At 44.6% G+C, this 21,453-nt stretch overlaps 1 protein-coding gene across 1 annotated transcript in view; it reads left to right on the top strand.

Annotated features, from left to right (window-relative positions):
* masp1 (MBL associated serine protease 1) overlaps positions 1 to 21,453 on the top strand; it is a 116,021-nt gene that overhangs the window by 21,138 nt on the left and 73,430 nt on the right. Inside the window, exon 4 of the mRNA XM_078564420.1 lies at positions 14,501 to 14,648. Coding sequence (XP_078420546.1) covers positions 14,501 to 14,648 — 148 coding nt within the window. The remainder of the gene's footprint in view (positions 1 to 14,500; positions 14,649 to 21,453) is intronic.

The following is a 21,453-nucleotide window of genomic DNA, read 5'->3' as shown; positions in this document are numbered from 1 at the left end:
AGAAATGGTTAATGTAAAGATAAAAGCAAAATACTGCGGATGCTGGAAATCTGAATTAAAAACAAAAAATGCTGGAAAAACTCAGCAGTTCTGGTAGCATCTGTGGAGAGAGAAACAGAGTTAACGTTTCAAGTCTGTATGACTCTTCTTCAGAACTCTGAAGAAGAGTCATATGGATGCGAAATGTTAAGTCTGTGGGCATTGCTGGCTGGGCCAGCATTTATTGCCCATCCATAATTGCCCTTGAGAAGGTGGTGGTGAGCTGCCTTCTTGAACCGCTGCAGTCCATGTAGTGTAGGTACACCCACAGTGCTGTTTGGAAGGGAGCTCCAGGATTTTGACCCAGCAACAGTGAAGGAACGGCAACATATTTCCAAGTGAGGATATTGAGTGGCTTGGAGGGGAACTTCCAGGTGGTGGTGTTCCTATCTATCTGCTGTCCTTCTAGCAGTCATGGGTTTGGAAGGTGCTGTCTAAGGAGTATTAGTGAATTCCTGTAGTGCACCTTGTAGATGGTACACACTGCTGCCATTGGAAGAGTTCATAGGCTGTTTTCGGGACACGGAGCAGGCTATTTTAGACCTGGGAATGTGTAATGAGACAGGATTAATTTAAAACCTCATAGTAAAGCATCCCACAGGCAACAGTGATTATACCATGACAGGATTTAACATTCAGTTTGAGAGTTAAAAATGTGGGTCCATAACTAGTGTCTTAAATTTAATAAATGACAGGGGTATGAATACAGAAATGACTAAAGTGGAATGGAAATATAGGTTAAAAGTTAAGACAGTGGAGATGTAGTATTAGACATTTAAGACCATGAGACCATAAGACATAGGAGCAGAAATTAGGCCATTCGGCCCATCGAGTCTGCTCCACCATTCAATCATGGTTAATAAGTTTCTCAACCCCATTCTCCCGCTTTATCCCCATAACCTTTGATCCCCTTACCAATCAAGAACCTATCTATCTCGGTCTTAAATACACTCAATGACCTGGCCTCCACAGCCTTCTGTGGCAATGAATTCCATAGATTCACCACTTTCTGGCTAAAGAAGTTTCTCCTCATCTCTGTTCTAAAAGGTCTTCCCTTTACTCTGAGGCTGTGCCTTCGGGTCCTAGTCTCTCCTACTAATGGAAACATCTTCCCCACGTCCACTCTATCCAGGCCTTTCACTATTCTGTAAGTTTCAGTCAAATCCCCCCTCATCCTTCTAAACTCCATCGAATATAGACCCAGAGACCTCAAACATTCCTCATATGTTAAGCCTTTCATTCCTGGGATCGTTCTCGTGAACCTCCTCTGGACCCTCTCCAGGGCCAGCACATCCTTCCTGAGATACGGGGCCCAAAATTGCTCACAATATTCTAAATGTGGTCTGACCAGAGCCTTATAAAGCCTCAGCAGCACATCCCTGCTTTTATATTCTAGTCCCCTCGAAATAAATGCCAACATTGCATTTGCCTTCCTAACTACCGACTCAACCTGCAAGTTAACCTTAACAGAATCCTGGACTAGGACTCCCAAGTCCCTTTGCACTCCAGATTTCTGAATTCTCTCCCCATTTAGAAAATAGTCTATGCCTCTATTCTTCCTACCAAAGTGCATGACCCCACACCTACCCAAGTTGTATTCCATCTGCCACTTCTTTGCCCATTCTCCTAACCTGTCCAAATCCTTCTGCAGCCTCCCTGCCTCCTCTATACTACCTGTCCCTCCACCCATCTTTGTATCATCTGCAAACTTAGCCAGGATGCCCTCAGTTCCTTCATCTAGATCATTAATGTATAAATTGAAAAGTTGTGGTCCCAACACTGACCCCTGCGGAACTCCACTAGTCACCGGCCGCCATCCTGAGAAGGACCCCCTTATCCCCACTCTCTGCCTCTTGCTAGACAGCCAATCTTCTATCCATACTAGTACCTTGCCTCTAACACCATGGGCTCTTATCTTACTGAGCAGCCTCCTGTGCGGCACCTTGTCAAAGGCCTTCTGGAAGTCCAAGTAGATAACACCCATTGGCTTTCATTTGTCTAACCTACTCATTACCTCCTCAAAGAATTCTAACAGATTTGTCAGGCATAACCTCCCCTTGATGAAACCATGCTGACTTTGCCCGATTTTACCATGCACTTCCAAGTATTCTGAAATCTCATCCTTATTAATGGACTCTAAAATCTTACCAACGACCGAGGTCAGGCTAATCGCCTGTAATTTCCTGTCTTATGCCTCACTCCCTTCTTAAACAGGAGGGTTACATTAGCGATTTTCCAGTCCTCTGGTACCCTCTCTGACTCGAGTAATTCCTGAAAGATCACCACTAACGCCTCCACTATCTCTTCAGCTATCTCCTTCAGAACTCTGGGGTGTAATCCATCTGGTCCAGGTGATTTATCCACCTTCAACCTTTCAGTTTTCCTAGCACCTTCTCCTTGGTAATGGCCACCATACTCACCTCTGCCCCCCGTCTCTCTTGAACTTTGGAGATGTTACTCGTGTTTTCCACCGTGAAGACTGACACAAAGTACCTATTCAGTTCCTCCGCCATTTCTTTGTTCCCCACTACTACTTCTCCAGCGTCATTTTCCAGAGGCCCAATTTCCACTTTTGCCTCTCTCTTACCCTTTATATATCTAAAAAAAACTCTTGCAATTTTCTTTTATATTACTGGCTAGTTTACCCTCATATTTAATCTTCTCCCTCCTTATTTCTTTTTTAGTTGTCCTCTGTTGATCTTTGTAGGCTTCCTAATCCCTTGGTTTCCCACTGCTCTTCGCCGCATTGAATGCTTTCTCTTTAGCTTTTATGCTGTCCCTGACTTTGTCAGCCATGGTTGCCTCATCCTCCCTTTAGTATGCTTTTGCTTCCTAGGGATGAATTTTTGCTGTGTCTCCCAAATTACTCCCAGAAACTCCTGCCATTGCTGTTCCACTGTCTTTACTGCTAGGCTCATCTCCCAGTCAATTCTGGCCAGCTCCTCCCTCATGCCTCTGTGGTTGCCTTTATTCAACTGTAATACTGTTACATCTGATTCCAGCTTTTTCCTCTCAAATTGCAGGGTAAATTCTATCATATTATCATATCATATTCTATAATTTAAGGAGATGTATCATATCTTTCAACAAAGATATATTCCATTGAGAAAGAATGACACAACGAGAAGATGTGCCATCTATGGCTAAGGCAGGAGGTGAAGGATGGTATCAAATTGAAAGAAAAGATGAACAATGCTGCAAAGATTAGTGATAGGTCAGAGGATTGGAGAAGTTTTAGAAAGCAATAAAGAAAGTAAAAAAAATAGAGGGAGAAATTAGAATATGAGAGAAAACTAGCAAGAAATATAAAACCAAATAGTAAAAACTTCTACAAGTATATGAATAGGAAGAGAGTCGCTAAAGGAAGCATTGGTCCTTTAAAGGGTGAGACTGGAAAATAATAGAGACTTTGAACGAGTATTTTGTATCTGTCTTCACAGTCAAAGACACAGACAGCATCCCGAGAATAGGAGGAAACCAAGAGGCAAAAGGGAAGGAGGGAGGAACTTAAAACAATCATTATCACAGAGAAAATGTAATGCTAAGTCTCCTGAAGCTGATGCCTGCTTCTTAGAGTTTTGAAAGGAGTGACTGCAGAGATAGTAAACAGTTTGGTTGTAATCTTCCAAAATTACCTAGATTCTGGAAATATCGCAACAGATTGGAAAACTGCAAATATAACACTGGTGTTCAAAAAGAGATGGAGACAGAAAGCAGGAAAATATAGGCCAGTTAGCCTAGTTTCTGTCATTGGGAAAAAGGTGCAATCATTTGTTAAAGAGTTAGTAGCAGGACCTTTCAAAAATGATTACACAATCGGGCAGCGTCAACATGGTTTTGTGAAGGGAAGTCGTGTTTGAAAAATTTATTAGAGTTCTTTGAGGATATAACAGGGCTGATAAAGGAGAGCCTGTAGATGTAGTGTGTTTCGATTTCCAAAAGACGTTCGATAAGGTGCCACATGAAAGGTTAGCACTCAAGATAAGAGCTCATGGCGTTAGGTTGATATATAAACATAGATAGAGGCCTGGCTAACTAACAGGAAACAGAGGGCGGAATCATCCCAGATTTGCAGTTTTACCCGCCCGCTGCAATGGCGGGTTTTCACACCATATGTATTCCCGGGAAACACACTGTTTCCATGGAGGGCAGGCTCCAATTCGCCTGCCACACCATCAGCTTAGGACCCAGAGACTTGTCAGCCTGCAGCTTCATCAGTTTGCTCAGTACCACTTCCCTAGCGATTGTAATTTCACCAAAGTTTACTAGATTGATACCTGGAATCAGTGGATTGTCTTATGAAGAAAGGTCGGACAGACTGGGCTTGTTTCCACTGGAGTTTAGAAGACTGAGGGGTGATTTGATTGAAGTCTACAAGATCCTGAACGGCCTTGAAAAGGTGGACGTGGAAAGGATGTTTCCTCTTGTGGGTGAGTCCAGAACTAGGGGGCACTGTTTTAAAATTAGGGGTCACCCTTTTAGGACAGAGATGAGGAGAATTTCTTTCTCTGAGAGTTCATAGAAACATAGAAAACAGGAGGAGTAGGTCATTCGGCCCTTCGAGCCTGCTCCACCATTCAATATGATCATGGCCGTTCCTCCATCTCAATGCCATATGCCAGCTCTCTCCCCATACCCCTTGATGCCTTAAGAGTCCAGAAATATTTCTATTTCCTTCTTAAATATATTCAGTGTCCTGGCCTCCACAGCCTCTGTGGTAGAGAATTCCACAGGTTCACCACCCTCTGAGTGAAGAGGTTTCTCCTCATCTCAGTCCTAAATGGCTTGCCCCATAACCTGAGACTGTCACCCCTTGTTCTAGACCCTCCCAATCAGAGGAAATATCATCCCTGCATCCAGTCTGTCCAGCCCGGTCAGAATTTTATACATTACAATGAGACCCCCTCTCATTCTTTTAAACTCCAGTGAATACAGGTGTGGTAAAGTAAGGTACCCTGTCCATTTAAGAGAATGCAAGTGTACTGATCACTGCTGTCATGTGACAGCACTGACGAATCACTGTACAGCGTGAGCAACTGGGAACTGTAAGTCTAGTTCTGGAGGTTTCTGAGTGAGCATGTATGATCTGGTGCTCTGCCCTAAGTCTCAATAAACCATCACTGTTTATTCTTACATCAGTCTCTCCCCATTATTGATTGCAAGCAGCAATTGATGAGAACATAGGAAGGCATGCAGTTAGAGTTCGGGTGGCCAACAAACCCATTTACCCAAGGCATAAAAGTGGCGACGAGGATAAAGAACAAAAGAAAATAAATTTCAAGATTGTTGAGCAAAGCATTGGAAAGAGCATCTGTACTTACTATATAAAATAGGCGACAGCCGGAAACCGGGGCAGAAAGCAGTGCTGCAGTGTAAATTTTTTTAAAACCCCTGCAGAATCATGATCCTGCCAAAATCTGGAAGAGAGCGCAAAATCCAGCAGAGAAAAGCCGACAGCTGCAGAGACAGTGTTAAAAAAAAATGACTGCTCTTAAAGCAGCAATGCATTTAAACTGGTAAATACATGAAAAATGGTTATGGACTGAAAATTATAAGAGACCCCAGAGAGAGGGTGACTCCCTAGTAAGCCAAACACCTAAATTTGTCATTACCTGGAAAGCCTATCGGAAGTGCAGTCGTTCAGGATGCTGCAGTTTGGGCATGTCGATCTATTTGACCCCGTTTCAGATGACTGGTCTCAGTATGTCGAACGTTCTTTTTTACTGTGCATGACATTGTGGGGGAGGAGAAGAAGAGGGCGATTCTTTTGTCCTTATACTGGAGCAAAACATACAGGCTGACCCGCAGCCTCACGTCACCTAGCACCCCAGACTCGAAGACTTTTGATGAGTTAATAAAAATTGTACAGAGCCACCTGAGACCAAAGCCCTCAGCGCTTCAAGTTCAATTCAAGGAACAGGCTTCTGGGGGAGACAATAGCTGACTATGTGGCCATTTCAAAGGCATTAACTGAGCATTGCGAATTTGGAACATCCATTAATGATATGTTGAGAGACCAGCGAGATTGGAGATGATACTGTCCAAAGGCGTTTGCTAGCCGAACCTAGTCTAGACTTCAATAGGCATTAGAATTAGCTACCGCGATGGAGAGTGCTGTTAGAAATCCCAAAGTTATAAAAGATACACAAAATGATGCCGTCCATCTGGTCGAGAGGGACAATCTGGCAACTGCAGTGAAAACCCACAAACTGAATGAGAGAAATACATCCAAGCCTCCAGTGAGCGAACGACAACTCAAACAAGTCGAGTGCTTTTTCTGCCACCGCTATGGCCACATAAGGCGGCAATGCAGAGAAAGGCTAAAACAACACTATAAAGGCAGGAGGAAAAATCATGAAATATGCCTCATGGAAGCGCCGAAAGAACTAGAATCAGACATCCATTCATTATATAACCTCAAAGTGGGCAGAACCAAGTGAATCCAAGTAGTCATTACAATTAACAGTCAACCCATTAAGATGGAATTTGATGCGGGAGTGTCGATGTCCATCATTGGAGAGCATACATTTAGATATCTGAGTAAAGGAGCCCATCCTTTGAAGTTAAAAGTTTCGGACACAAAGCTGAGGACATACATGGGCGAAGAAATAAATATGAAAGGGGTATGTCAAGTCAAGGTGCAGTATGAGGCATAGTCTGCAAAATTACCCCTATTTGTAATGTCAGGCAGGGGATCGAGTCTCCTCAGAAGGAACTGGCTAGGAGGGATAAATCTTGAGGGCCTGCTAATTTCCCAATTCGAAACCAGAAGTATTGCTGCAAGAAAAAATGAGTACGCAAAGACCCAACGGGAGAAGCCCGTAGAAGTGTTACAACCAGGACAGAGTTCAAGCTGAAGTCAGCATCCTTCGAAAGGAAATGGAAAACCTATTAAAGCACTTTCTGCATGACAAAAGTCCATCAGCTCCCAAGACAAGCTGTGCCAAGACAAAGATATGAAGAAGAAAAGGAAGAGTTAAACCTGTCTCTGGCCAACTTAAGGAACGAATTAGCTGAGAAGGGGCAACAATATACGATTCTCTATTAATGAGAATAGGAAAGAATTGGAAAAGCTGAAGCAGCAGCTGCATAAAAGCCCTGAAGTTTTAAAGTTAGAAGGCCCTGGATTCTCAGAAGAGCTGTCGGAAAACCCGACTACTGAGCACATTCACATTCAGCTCATGCCTGAGTCTAGTCCAGCCAACAGCAAAATTAAAGAGAAGACAGAGATATGGGTCAGTGCTACCAAGGAAAGGACACGCAGGAAGAAAAAGAGAAATTGTTGACAGTCCTCGTCGGAAAGAAAAACAGATTTTTTTTCCCCTTTTCCTCTTTTTCCTCACACGTCATGTAGCTCATCGCTGTATTGCTTGGTGCTTGTTGCCTTTTATCTGTTCAGCTTGGAGAGGAGGGGCAGCAGGAATGAAGATGACTGCATCCAGAAGATGGTGAAATCATCCACTGAAGGACATAGTGGGCAACTGCCTCTGAAAAAGAGTTCTCGGAAAAGCCAGCCGAGGTTGTTAATGTTCAACCCGTCTGAGAAAGCCTCCTGAGAGACTTGACCTGTAAATAGTTATTCTGTAAATAGTTAATGTGCTTTAAGCTTGTTAGCTGTACTTTTGGTATGTGGTAAAGTGAGGTACCCTGTCCCTTTAAGAGAATGCAAGTGTACTGATCATGTGACAGCACTGACGAATCACTGTACAGAGTGGGCAACCGGGAACTGTAAGTCTAGTTCTGGAAGTTTCTGAGTGAACATGTATGATCTGGTGCGCTGCCCTATGTCTCAATAAACCATCAATGTTTATTCTTACATCAGTCTCTCCCCATTATTGATTGCGAGCAGCAATTGAGGAGAACATAGGAAGACGTGCAGTTAGAGTTCAGTTGGCCAACGAATTCATTTACCCATAAAATAAAAACAGGCTTAGTCGGTTCAATCTCTCCCCATATGTCAATCCTGCCATCCCAGGAATCAGTCTGGTGAACCTTCGCTGCACTCCCTCTATGGCAAGTATATCCTTTCTTAGGTAAGGAGACCAAAACTGTACACAATACTCCAGGTGTGGTCTCACCAAGGCCCTGTACAGCTGCAGCAAGACATCTTTACCTGTATACTGCAATCCTTGCAATAAAGGCCAACATTTTATTTGCCTTCCTAATTGCTTGCCAAATTCTTGCCCACTCACTTAGTCTGTCTAAATCCCCTTGAAGCCTCACTAGGTTGATTCCTGGGAAACTAGGCCTGTATTCTCTAAAGTTTTGAAGAATGAGAGGTGATCTCATTGAAACATACAAACTCTTACAGGACATGACAGGGTGGATGTGGATAAGGTGTTGCCCCCTGGATGGTGAGCTTAGAACCTGGGGACACAGCCTCAGAATCAGGGGTAGGCCATCTAAGACTGAAATTAGGAGGATTTTCTTCACTCAGAGGGTGGTGAATCTTTGGAACTCTCTACCCCAAAGGATTTCTGGAGAGTAATGACATCAAGGGATATGGGGGTAGCGCAGGAAAGTGGTGTTGATGTAGATGATCAGCCACGTTCTGTTTGAATGATGGAGCAGGCGCGACGGGCTGAATGGCCTACTCCTGCTCCTATTTCCTATGTTCCTATGAAAGGGTTGTGTTATGAGAAAAGGTTGAGCAGGTTAGGCCTTTCCTCATTGGAGTTCAGATTAATGAGAGGTGATCTTATTGAAGCATATATGACTCTGAGGGGCTTGACAGGGTAGATGCTGAGAGGATGTTGCCCTTTGTAGAGTAATCTAGAACTAGGGGGCACTGTATCAAAATAGGGAGCCTCCCATTTAAGATGGAGATGAGGAGGAATTTCTTCTCTCAGAGGGTCATTAATTTGTGGAGTTCTCTTCCCCAGAGAGCATTGGAGGCTGGGTCATTTAATTTATTCAAGGCTGAGTTAGATATATTTTTGATCGACATGGATCCAATAGTAAGGGGCATAGGCAGGCAAGTAGATGTAAGGCACAATCAGACCAGCCATGATCCTACCTAATGGCGGGGGAGGCCCAACAGGCTGAATGGCCAACAACTACTCGAGTTTCTTGTGTTCTTACATTAATGCTGCGAGTTAATTATTAATGCTAATAAACTGGAAGAGACAGAGAGTAATGTATCTGACCTTACAAAACTGGGTGGAAAGGTAAACTGTGAGGTGAACACTAAGAGGAGGAAAAGAGATGTAGATAGGTTAAGTGAGTGGTCAACAAGGTGCCAGATGGAATATAATGTGGGGAAGTGTGAGGTTATTCACTTTGGTCGTAAGAATGGAAAAGCAGAATATTTTTCAAAAGACGTGAAAGTCATCAAAGTAGATGTTCAGAGAGACTTGGGTATGCTCGTACAGGCTCATAGACTCATTGATATTTACAGCACAGAAGGAGGCCATTTGGCCCATTGTGTCCACGCTGGTCATCAAAGATCTGACTATACTTATCCCATTTTCCAGCACTTGGCCCATTGTCCTGGAGGCTATGGCAACACAAGTGAATATCTAAATACTTCTTAAATGTTATGGGAGTTTCTGACTCAACCACCCTTCCAGGCAGTGAGTTCCAGACTCCCACCACCCTCAGGGTGAAAAGATTTCTCCTCAACTCCCTTCTTAGCCTTCTACCTCTTAAGTCTACGTCCCCTGGTTATGGACCCCTCTACTAATGGAAAAAGCACCTTCTTATCCACCCTATCTATGCTCCTCATAGCCAAAAAAATCTCCATCAAGTCCCCTCTCAACCTTCGCTGCTCCAAGGTAAACAACCCCAGTCTATCCAATCTTTCCTCATAGCTCAGACCCTCCAGCCCAGGCAGCATCCTGGTAAATCTCCTCTGCACCCTCTCCAGTGCAATCACATCCATCCTATAATGTGGTAACTAGAACTGCATGCAATACTCCAGTTGTTGCCTAACCAGCATTTTATACAGTTCCAGCATAGCCTCCCTGCTCTTATATTCTATGCCTCGGCTAATAAAGGCGAGTATCCCATATGCCTTCTTAACCACCTTATCTACCTGCCCTGCTACCTTCAGGATATGTGGATGTGTACACCGAGGTCCCTCTGATCTTCAGTATTTTCCAGGGTCCTACCATTCATAGTGTAATCCCTTGCCTTGTTAGCCCTTCCCAAGTGCATTACCTCACACTTTTCTGGGTTGAATCCCATTTGCCACTGCTCTGCCCACCTGACCAGCCCATTGATATCCTCCTGCAGTTTATGGCTATCCTCCTCACTATTTACCACCCGACCAATTTTCGTGTCATCTGCGAACTTCTTGATCGTACCCCCTACACTTAAGCCCAAATCATTTATGTACACCACAAACAGCAAGGTTCCCAGCACCAAACCCTGCGGAACCCCTCTGGAAACAGATTTCTAGTTACAGAAACATCTCTCTACCATCACCCTCTGCTTCCTGCCTCTCAGCCAATTTTGGGTCCAACGTGCCACTTTGCCTTGGATCCCGTGGTCTCTTACTTTCTTGACCAGTCTGCCAGGAGGGACCTTATAAAAAGCCTTGCTAAAGTCCATGTAGATTACATCAAATGCATTACCCTCATCAACACTTCTGGTTACCTTCTCAAAAAATTCGATCAAATTTGTCAAACACGGCCTTCCCTTAACAAATCCATGTTGACTATCCCTGATCAATCCGTGTCTCTCCAAGTGCAGATATATTCTGTCCCTCAGAATTCTTTCTAGTAACTTCCCCACCACCGAAGTTAGACTGGCTGGCCTGTAATTTCCTGGTCTATCCCTTCCTCCCTTTTTTAATAATGGGACAACGTTAGCAGTCCTCCAGTCCTCTGGCACTTCACTTGTGGCCAGAGAGGATTTGAAAATTACTGCCAGGGCCCCTGATATCTCTTCCCTTGCCTCCCTCAACAGCCTGGGACACATCTCATCCGGGCCTGCGGATTTATCCACTTTTAAGGCCACTAAACCCACTAGTACCTCCTCTCTCTATGTTAATTTCCTCTAATATTTCACAGTCCTCCACCCTGATGTCTATACCTGCATCATCCTTTCCATTGTGAAGACCGACGCAAAGTATTCATTGAGGATTGTACCCACGTCTTCCGGGTCCACACACAGATTACCTCTATGGTCCCTAATTGGCCTGACTCTTTCCCTAGTTATTCTCTTGCTCTTTATATATTTTTTAAAACCCTTTTGGTTTTCCTTTATTCTACCCACCAATGCTTTCTCATGCACTCTCTTAACTTTCCTAATTTCCTTTTTAAGTTCCCCCCTGCACTTTTTATACTCCTCCAGGGGCTCTGCTGTATTGAGCCCTCGGTATCTGCCATAAGCTTCTCTTTCTTTCTTAATCCTAACCTTTATGTCCCTTGACACTATCTCCAAAATGCTCCCCAACTGATACGCCATCCACCTGCCTGGGCTCATTTCCACATATTAGGTCCAGAGCTGCCCTCTCCCTTGTTGGGCTTTCTATCTATTGACTAAAAAAGTTCTCCTGGATGCAGCTTAAGAATTTTGCTCCCTCCCTACCTTGCACACTAAAAACTATCCCAGTTAATATTCAGGTAGTTAAAATTCCCCTAATATTACTGCTCTATTATTCTTAACTTCTCTGAAGTTTGATTACATATTTGATCCTCTATTTCTCCCTGACTGTTTGGGGGCCTATAGTACACACCCAACAGCGTGTTTGCTCCTTTTGTATTTTTTACTTCTACCCACATGGCCTCATTTGATGATCCTTCCATGATATCATCCTTCCTCACTGCTATAATTGATTCCTTGATCAATATTGTGACCTCCCTCCTCTTCTATCCCCCTCTTTATCCTGTCTGAATACCCAATAACCAGGAATGCTGGGCTGCCAATCCCGCCCTTCTCTTAGCCAAGTCTCGGTCATAGCTATGAGATCATACTCCCACGTGCCTGTCTGTACCCTCAGCTCCTCTGTCTTATTCCTCAGGCTCCTTGCATTAAAATATATTCCATTTAGCCTTGCTAAACTCATTTCTTCCTTATCCAGCCTATGTTTCCTCTGCCTTCCACACTCACTCACTAGCGTTTTAACTTCTAATTCCACCTCAGCATCTCCCCTCTGAACTACTTTTCAGGATCCCAGTCCCCTGCCAATTTAGTTTAAATCCACCACAACAACATTAACAAACCTCCCCGCGAGGATGTTGGTCCCGTTCCTGTTCAGATTTAACCTGTCCAACTTGTACAGGTCCCACCTCCCCCAGAAATGGTCCCAATGCCCCAGGAATCTAAAGCCCTCCCTCCTACACCTCTCTCCAGCCACACATTCATCTGCTCTATCCTTCTGTTCCTATATTCACTGCTGTGTGGCACTGGGGGTAATCTGGAGATTACTACCTTTGAAGTCCTTCTTGTCAAATTTCCTACCTAACTCCCTAAAGTCTGCTTGCAGGATCTCATTTCTCTTTCCTCCTATGTCATTGGTCCCAACTCGGACCACGACCACTGGCTGTTCACCCTCCCCCTTCAGAATGTCCTGCATCCGTTCGGTGATATCCTTGACCCTGGCACCTGGGAGGCAACACACCATCCTGGTGTCACGTCTACAGCCGCAGAAGCGCCTGTCTAATCCCCTCACTAACGAATCCCCTACCACTATTGCCCTTCCACACTTCTCCCTCCCCCCGCCCCGAGCAGTTGGATCACCCATGGCCTTGGCTCTGGTTGGCCTCCACAGAGGAACCGTCACTCTCACCATTTTCCAGGAGCAAAAGATGGTTTGTGAGTAAGATGCACTCAGGGGATTCCCTCACTACCTGCCTGGTCCCCTTCTTCTGTCTGGCAGTCACCCATTCGCTCTCTGCCTGCACTTCCTTAAGCTGTGAGGTAACCATATCCTGAAACGTGCTATCCACGACCCTCTCAGCCTCATGAATGCACCATAATTCCCCCAGCTGCTGCTCAAGCTCCAAATCCCGGAGCTCGAGTTGCTCCAGTCGGAGACACCTCCTACATACATGGTCATCCGGAACACCAGGAACGTCTGGGATTTCCCACCTATCGCAGGATGTGCAAATCATGGGACTGAGCTCCCCAGACATATCTTAACTAAATAGAATAGGACCCTTGCTTTTATTTTACCCTTACTCCTACTTGAATAGACTAGATGCTAGATCCTTTAGGTGCTGCTGACTGCCTGTCCCAGGGTCCTCCTCTCGCACTCTCCCCTAGTTTCTGCTGTGCCACAGGGAATACAATGTTAACTTGAAGGTACAGCAACAATCAGGAAGGCAAATGGCATGTTAACCTTAATTGTAAGGTGATTAGAGTACTGCAATAAAGAAGTTTTGCTACAATTTACAGGGCTTAGGTGAGACCACACCTGGAATACAGTGTGCAGTTTTGTCCTCTATATTTAAGGAAGGAGGAGGGACAGCGAAGGGTCACTAGATTGGTCCCTGGGTTAAAACAGTTGTCTTATGATGAGGAGCTGAGTAAATTGGGTTTATATTCTCTGGAGTTTAGAAGTATGAGAGCAGCACTCCCTGAGTACTGACCCTCCCAACAGTGTAGCACTCACTGAGTACTGACCCTCCCAACAGTGCAGCACTCCCTGAGTACTGACCCTCTGACAGTGCGGCACTCCCTCAGTACTGACCCTCCGACAGTGCAGCACTCCCACAGTACTGACCCTCCGACAGTGCAGCACTCCCACAGTACTGACCCTCTGACAGTGCAGCGCGCCCTCAGTACTGACCCTCTGACAGTGCAGCACGCCCTCAGTACTGACCCTCTGACAGTGCAGCACTCCCTCAACACTGACCCTCCAACAGTGCAGCACTCCCTCAGTATTGACCCTCTGACAGTGCAGCACTCCCTCAGTGCTGACCTCCTGGCCATGCAGCACTCCCTCAGTACTGACCCTCCGACAGTGCAGCACTCCCACAGTACTGACCCTTTGACAGTGCGGCACTCCCTCAACACTGACTCTCCAACAGGTCAGCACTCCCTGAGTATTGACCCTCTGACAGTGCAGCATTCCCTCGGTATTGACCCTCTGACAGTGCAGCATTCCCTCGGTATTGACCCTCTGACAGTGCAGCACTCCCTCAGTATTGACCCTCTGACAGTGCAGCATTCCCTCAGTACTGACCCTGCGACAGTGCGGCACTTCCTCAGTACTGACCCTCCGACAGTGCAACGCTCCCTCAGTACTGACCCTCCGACAGTGCAGCATTTAATCATGATGACTGATGTGCTGGATTTGGAATATCCTTGGGACAAAAACATGAATTCCATCAAATTGAGAGCAAGTGGTGAGCTAAGATCAGTTGCTGTTGAATTGCATTCTGAGGTTCATGTGGCCTGTGTAATGAATAATATTTCAGTTGTATTTTCGCTGACTTGTTTATTTTTTCCAATGAATCTCAGCCAAGCTTGGATTTCTCATTTGCTATCTTTGTGTTTTGTGTTTACTCTGCAGATTAAAGCTGGAGTGATGGAATTTGGTCCTCTCTGTGGGGACAAAAGTCCTGGAAAGATCGATACAAACAGCAGCACTGTTCAGATTCTGTTTCACAGTGACGACTCAGGTGATAACCAAGGCTGGAAATTTACATTCACATCAGTCGGTAGGTTCACTGGGCTCTGAGGGCTAAGGGTTTTCTCATTGTTTGAATAATTCTCCTCATCTTTCCTGACCTCTAGTTGTGGGATGACTTCATGGGTAATGGCTGTCTGCAGGAATCCTTCAACTGACTGTTCCACACCCTGGGCCGAGGCATTGGGATCAGCAAGGAAATTCAGTCTCCAACAACATTCTAACCAAGTCCATCCAACTCTCAGCAAACATCACAAGGTGTAGACAGTTCAACAGGAACCTAGGGATAATGGGCAATAACTGGGACTGGTCCTTCCTCTCCCAAGGCTGCTTAAGATTTTAACCACTGCTCCAGCAAAACCCGGTCTCAGTCAGTGCAGCCAGTCTCTCATCCTCCACCCAGACCATCTTTCAGCATCAGCTGTGTGTGTGTCTACATGAGAACGTGTGCAGTTATGTGCACGTCTGTTGTATATAAGTCTGTGTGTTTGCATGTGTGTGTACACATGTATGTGAGAACATGTGGATATATGTGTGTATAGGTGTATGTACATGTGGGTGTACAACTTTGTGTACATATGTGTGTGTGTGCATGTGCATGTAGGCATGCGTGCACTTTTTAAAACTTCATTTACGGGATGTGGGCTTCGCTGGCTGGGCCAGCATTTATTGCCCATCACTAATTGCCCTTGAGAAGGTGGTGGAAACTTCCACGTGGTGATGTTACCATCCATCTGCTGCCCTTGTCCTTCAAGTTGGTAGTGGTTGTGGGTTTGGAAGGTGTTGTCTAAGGAGCCTTGGTGAATTTCTGCAGTGCAACTTGTAGATGGTACACACTGCTGCTACTGTGCGTCGGTGGTGGAGGGAGTAAATGTTTGTGGATGTGGTGCCAATTAAGCGGGCTGCTTTGTCCTGGATGGTGTCAAGCTTCTTGAGTGTTGTTGGAGCTGCAGCCATCTAGGCAAGTGGGGAGTATTCCATCACACTCCTGACTTGTGCATTGTAGATGGTGGACAGGCTTTGGGGAGTCAGGAGGTGAGTTACTCGTCACAGAGTTCCTAGCCTCTGACCTGCTCTTGTAGCTACAGTATTTACATGGCTTGTCCAGTTCAGTTTCTGGTCAATGGTAACCCCCAGGATCTTGATAGTGGGGGTTTCAGTGATGGTAATGCCATTGAGTGTCAAGGAGCAATGGTTAGATTCTCTCTTATTGGAGATGGTCATTGCCTGACACTTGTGTGGCGCGAATGTTACTTGCCACTTGTCAGCCAAAGTCTGGATATTGTCCAGGTCCTGCTGCATTTGGACATGGACTGATTCAGTATCTGAGGAGTCACGAATGGTGCTGAACATTGTGCAATCATCAGCGAACATCCCCACTTCTGACCTTATGATGGAAGGAAGGGCATTGATGAAGCAGCTGAAGATGTTTGGGCCGAGGACACTACCCTGAGGACCTTATGTGCATAGATGTGTGTGTGCATGTATGTGTGCATCTGTGTGTCTGTGCCTGTATGTGTGTGCGTGAATGTGTGTGTGCATGTGAGTGTGTGTGCACGTGTTTGTGCGAGAGTGTGTGTTTGTGTTTGCGTGCGTGTGCGTAGCTAGTACTAGCAATCGCAACATTCCACATGTTGACAGTTGTTTGCTGTGGGTCTTGCTTTATCTGGGGATTGAGGTTGACTTTGTCTTAAGGCAGCAACATCCTGAGATGGAACTGCTGAAAGTTGCACATATTTTGCCTCCTTGCTACCTCATGTACAGCTTGGGTCGGTGAGGGGTCCCCATATTCTGCCATTCTGAGTGACGGTAAGGTAGTCCCTGAACATTCCTACTGAACACTACTCCTGCATCGTCACTGATCTGCAAGGTCAATTGGTCAAGCTCTTGAGGTTCTGCTCTGTAGCCCAACTTCAACCACCTGAAACTTGGAAATGATTTTGTCACAGTTGGCAGCCTAGAGCTGCACTCCCAGAGCCTCAATGTCCACGAATTGACCATGGCCTCTAGGTCTTCTGTCCCTGCTCTGTCCCTGCAGCTGCCTTAGGCTTCAGTAACTGGGCAATGGGTCAGTCAGGGTACAAGTGTGGGTCACTTGGAGGGGTTTCAACAGGGGTGGATGGTGATCTTCTCCAGTTGACCCTCTGTCTGGCCTATTCCCAATTCCTGACCTTAACATTTCAACTTCAGCAGCTACACCCTCATTTTCAAATCCCTTTCAGCCCTCACTTCATTCTTCAATCACTCCAGATCTTTATCTTAATCTGCATTCTCAATTCGCCTGACTGGTTTACTGCACATTCCAAATTCCATCTACCCTCCCTCCTACACCGGTCACATCGCCCTTTTCCATTCTCTAAGCTGCCTCCTGATACATTTCTTTTCATATTCTACCCCTTCAACCATCTCTTCACCAACTCTTGCATTTTACTCCTAGTTCTTTGTGGATACTGTGCAATCCTTTTGAAGTCTTTTGGTATTTGAGAGGTGCTACATATATGGTGTATGTTATAAATGATGAAGATGACATTGTTGTTAGTGATGACTCTGTTCTTCATGCCCAATGTTGATGTGAATGTGTCAATGATAATGAAGACTATTTGAATAATTTTGATGATTTTGGTGCATGTGACACTGCCAATAATAATGATGGCCAGTGTCGATGTTGAAGATGTTGACAATATTAGTGTGCCAAAGTTGATGTTAGTGATGTTGATGTTGGTGTTGGTAATTTAGGAAAACATTCTGGGAAATTCTTTCCTGATCCTGAAGGAAATCAAAGGAGCTCCAGGAGATCACAGTGACTGGGAGATACATCCTCAATTACCAATACAGGAACTCATCCAGCTTCCTGTTGAATGTTTGCAGGGAATCTGCACTAACTGCATGAGCCAGTCATCAACAATCGGCTGAATGAAGTACCTTCTAACATCTAACCTTGTTCTATGCTTGTGCATTTATTCTTGTGTCCTCTGATCCTCCTGAACTCATCAATATTATACTATCTTCATGGACCCAAGCAAAGACCCTCATAGTGTATGCCCTTTCAGAGTAGAAAGCCCCTGTTTTATAAGCCCACTCTTGTAACTGAAGACCATTAAAGCCAGATAAAAGCAAAATACTGCAGATGTTGGCAATCTGAAATAAAAACAGAAAATGCTGGAAAAACTCTGGCAGCATCTGTGGAGAGCGAAACAGAGGAAACATTTCAGGTTCATATGACCATTAATGCCAGTGTCAATAAACTGACCCTTTCTGAATCTTCTGTAGGGATTCTAAATCACTCACCATGAGAGGAGACTGAAACTGGACACAGCACAGTGACAGAATTGGCCCTTCTTGGTTTGTAATTGGCAATTCTTCCGAAAACTATTTGCTTTCTCGATAACCTCATAGGACTGGTCAAAGACCTACAATGATTTAGGAATGATAATAACCCATGCCAGTTAACTCACTTGCTAGGTGGCGAATGTGTCGTTCAGAATAACAGCAACAGCACAGGTTCAATTCCCATTCTGGCTGAGGTAGACCTGGGATCTGCGTCCTTGCCCTGACCTTTGCTTGATGCATAGTGGTGCCCCTCAAGCCATATAACCAATTGTCCCTCAATAATAGACAGAGATGCCTATGGCCCTCATGGCCTATGGCTAATTACCTACCTATCTAATAGCCACACCCTTCTGCAGCAGTTGCCCCCAGCCCATAAACATAACATTGCATTGATCTGCATTGAGAAACATCTGTCAGATTTGGGCGCATTCTCTAATCGTGTCCAGATCGGACTGTGACCTGTTTTTCTCATTGAAAGCTCCTTGCATTCACACATATGACTGAACTCTGTAAACTCACACAGTTCCCCAGATCCTCTCATCGAGATTGCAGATAAAGATGAAGAGTAATGGCCCAAACATCAACTCCTATTGGACTCCATTACATAGAGGGTACAGCATATAAACAGGACATTCAGCCCAGCACTCTCCTGATGGTTATTCTCCACATTTACATAGAAACATAGGAACAGGAGTAGGCCATTCAGCCCATTAAGACTGCTCCGCCATTCAATTAGATCGTGGCTGATCATCTACCTCAGTGCCACTTTCCTGCATTATCTCCATATCTCTTGATGTAGTTAGTCTCCAGAAGTCTATTGATTTCTGTTTAGAATGTGCTCAATGATTGAGCTTCCACAGCCCTCTGGGGTAGAGAATTCCAAAGATTCACCACCCTCTGAGTGAAGAAATTCCTCCTCATCCCTGTCTTAAACGGCCTGTCCCTGATTCTGAGACTGTGTCCCCTGGTTCTAGAACCCCCAGCCAGGGAAACATCCTGTCCTCATCCAGTCTGTCCAGCCCTGTCAGAATTTTATACGTTTCAATGAGATCTCCTCTCATTCTTCTAAACTCCAGTGAATACAGGGCCTAGTCGGCCCAATCTCTCCTCATACAACAATCCTGCCATCCCAGGAATCAGTCTGGTGAACCTGTGCTGCACTCCATCTATGGCAAGTATATCCTTTATTAGGTAAGGAGACCAGAACTGTGTACAATACTCCAGGTGTGGTCTCACCAAGGCTCGATACAATTGCAGCTTTACTCCTGTACTCAATTTCCCCCTTGCTTGAAGACCAACTTACCATTTGCCTTCCTAACTGCTTGCTACAACTCCCATTCTTTATTTCAGCTCACCACAGAATATATCCTATTCCATCCTCTCACCTCTGCTTCAATGTGATCTAACCAAAATTGCGCATAGTTTCACATTGATTTTCCAGTTTTGAATTTTTTTCCTCTTGAAATCACTAAAAGCTGATGGACAGTTACAAAAGTAAAATGTTGACCTTTATTTCAAGGAGGGTGGGATCAAAGGGGTGGAAGTGATGTAACGCAATGTTGGAGCAGTTGTACAAAGGTCTGGTCAGAGCACATCTGGAGTAACTGTGTTCAGTTCTGGGCTCCTCACCTCACGAAGGAGATATTGTTCTTGGTGGGTGTGCAGTGTCCTGGGGCTAAAAAAACTAAATGATGAAGACAAGTTCCACAGACTAGGCTTGTATTTCCTTGAGTATAGAAAGCATTAAGGGGTTATTCAATTGAGGATTTTAAGATGATTAAAGGATTTGATAGCGTCGATAGAGGGAAACTATTTCCTCTGGTGGGGGGAGGCAGGATAGCGGGGAGTGTCCAGAACAAGGGGGCGGAACCTTAAAATGAGAGCCAGGCCATTCAGGGGTGATGTCAGGAAGCACTTCTTCACACAAAGGGGAGCGGGAATCTGGAACTCTCTCCCCCAAAAAGCTGTGAATGCTGGGGGTTAATTGTGAATTTCACAGCTTTGTTTGGCGAGGGTTACAAGGTGGACAAATGGAGTTAAGATACAAATCAGCCTTCTTGAAATAAAGGTCAACATTTTACTTTTGTAATTGTCCACCAGCTTTTAGTGATTGAAACATATAAGATCCTGAGGGGTCTTGACAGGGTGGATGTAGAAAGGATGTTTCTTCTTGTGGGAGAATCTAGAACTAGGGGTCACTGTTTGAAAATAAGGGGTTGCCCATTTAAAACAGAGATGAGGCAAAATGTTTTTCACTCAGAGGGTCGTGAGTCTTTGGAACTCTCTTCTAGAAAAGGCAGTGGAAGCAAAGTCTTTAAATATTTTTAAGGCAGAGGTGGATAGATTCTTGGTAAACAAGGGGGTGATAGGTTATCGGGGGTGGGTGGGATGCAGATTTGAGGTTACTGTCAGATCAGCCATGATCTTATTAAATGGCGGAGCAGGCTTGAGGGGCTGAATGGCCTCCTCCTGTTCCTTGTTCCTAAATGAATCCCAGTGTTTTGTTAGCAGTTTTAAGGCTTTATTAACTGTGTCACTATTTTTAATGATGTGCGTCTCTTTGATCCCAGATCTCTCTGTTCCTCACCCCATCAGTCACTTATTTTCCAACCGTTATGTAACCACCTTATTCTTACAGCCCAAACATAAACCTCACAATTATCAATATTGAAATTCATTTGCAATTGCATTCCCATTCTGTAAAATAATTAATGTCTTCCTGTATTTTTACAGTCTTCCCTCTGTATTAGTTATATCTACTAATTTGGTGCCGTTGAAAATGTTGATATTGTACTTCTGATTTTCAATCATTAATGTAAATGGTGAACAGATGTGGACCCAGCACTGATCATCATGGGAACCACTTCCCACTTTTTACCAACCTGAGTAGCTACCTTTCACCCCTTCTCTCTGTTTTCTGTTTGTAGCCAGCTTGCTATTTGTTCTGCTATTTGTTCACTAACTCCACATATTCTGACCTCAATCCTGAGTTTACTACGAGGTGCTTCAACAAAGGCCTTTTGGAATTCCAAGTATATTAAGCTGTTACCTTTACTCTTTCCGTTACTTCCTCAAAGGATTCAATAATGTTGGCCAAGCATGACTTTCCCTTTTGAAATCTGTGCTGAATGTTCTTTAAGATACTTTCAGTTTCTAGGTATTTTTCTATTACCTATTTAAGAATTCCACTATCTTTCCTATCACTGACGTTAAGCCAATTGGTCAATATTTTCATGGACTGGTTCTCTCTCCCTTTTTAACTGTGTGAATCACATTAGCTGTTTGCGAGTCCTCTGGAACTCTCCTCTTTCCTAATGAACTTTCATATATGTATAGTCATGCCTTTCCTGCCTCTTCCCAATTTCTTTCTATATGCACAGATGCAATCAATCTGAACCAGGGGTTTTATACCCTCTTAACTTTGATTAGTTTATCAATTATCTCCCCTTTTCCACCTGAAATGACTTGATATTCCTTGATTTTTGTAACAGAATGTATTTGCTCCG

Source organism: Cetorhinus maximus, chromosome 19 (genome assembly GCF_964194155.1).
Source record: "Cetorhinus maximus chromosome 19, sCetMax3.hap1.1, whole genome shotgun sequence".
Classification (NCBI taxonomy): Eukaryota; Metazoa; Chordata; class Chondrichthyes; order Lamniformes; family Cetorhinidae; genus Cetorhinus; species Cetorhinus maximus.
This window is presented reverse-complemented; position numbering and strand designations above follow the sequence as displayed.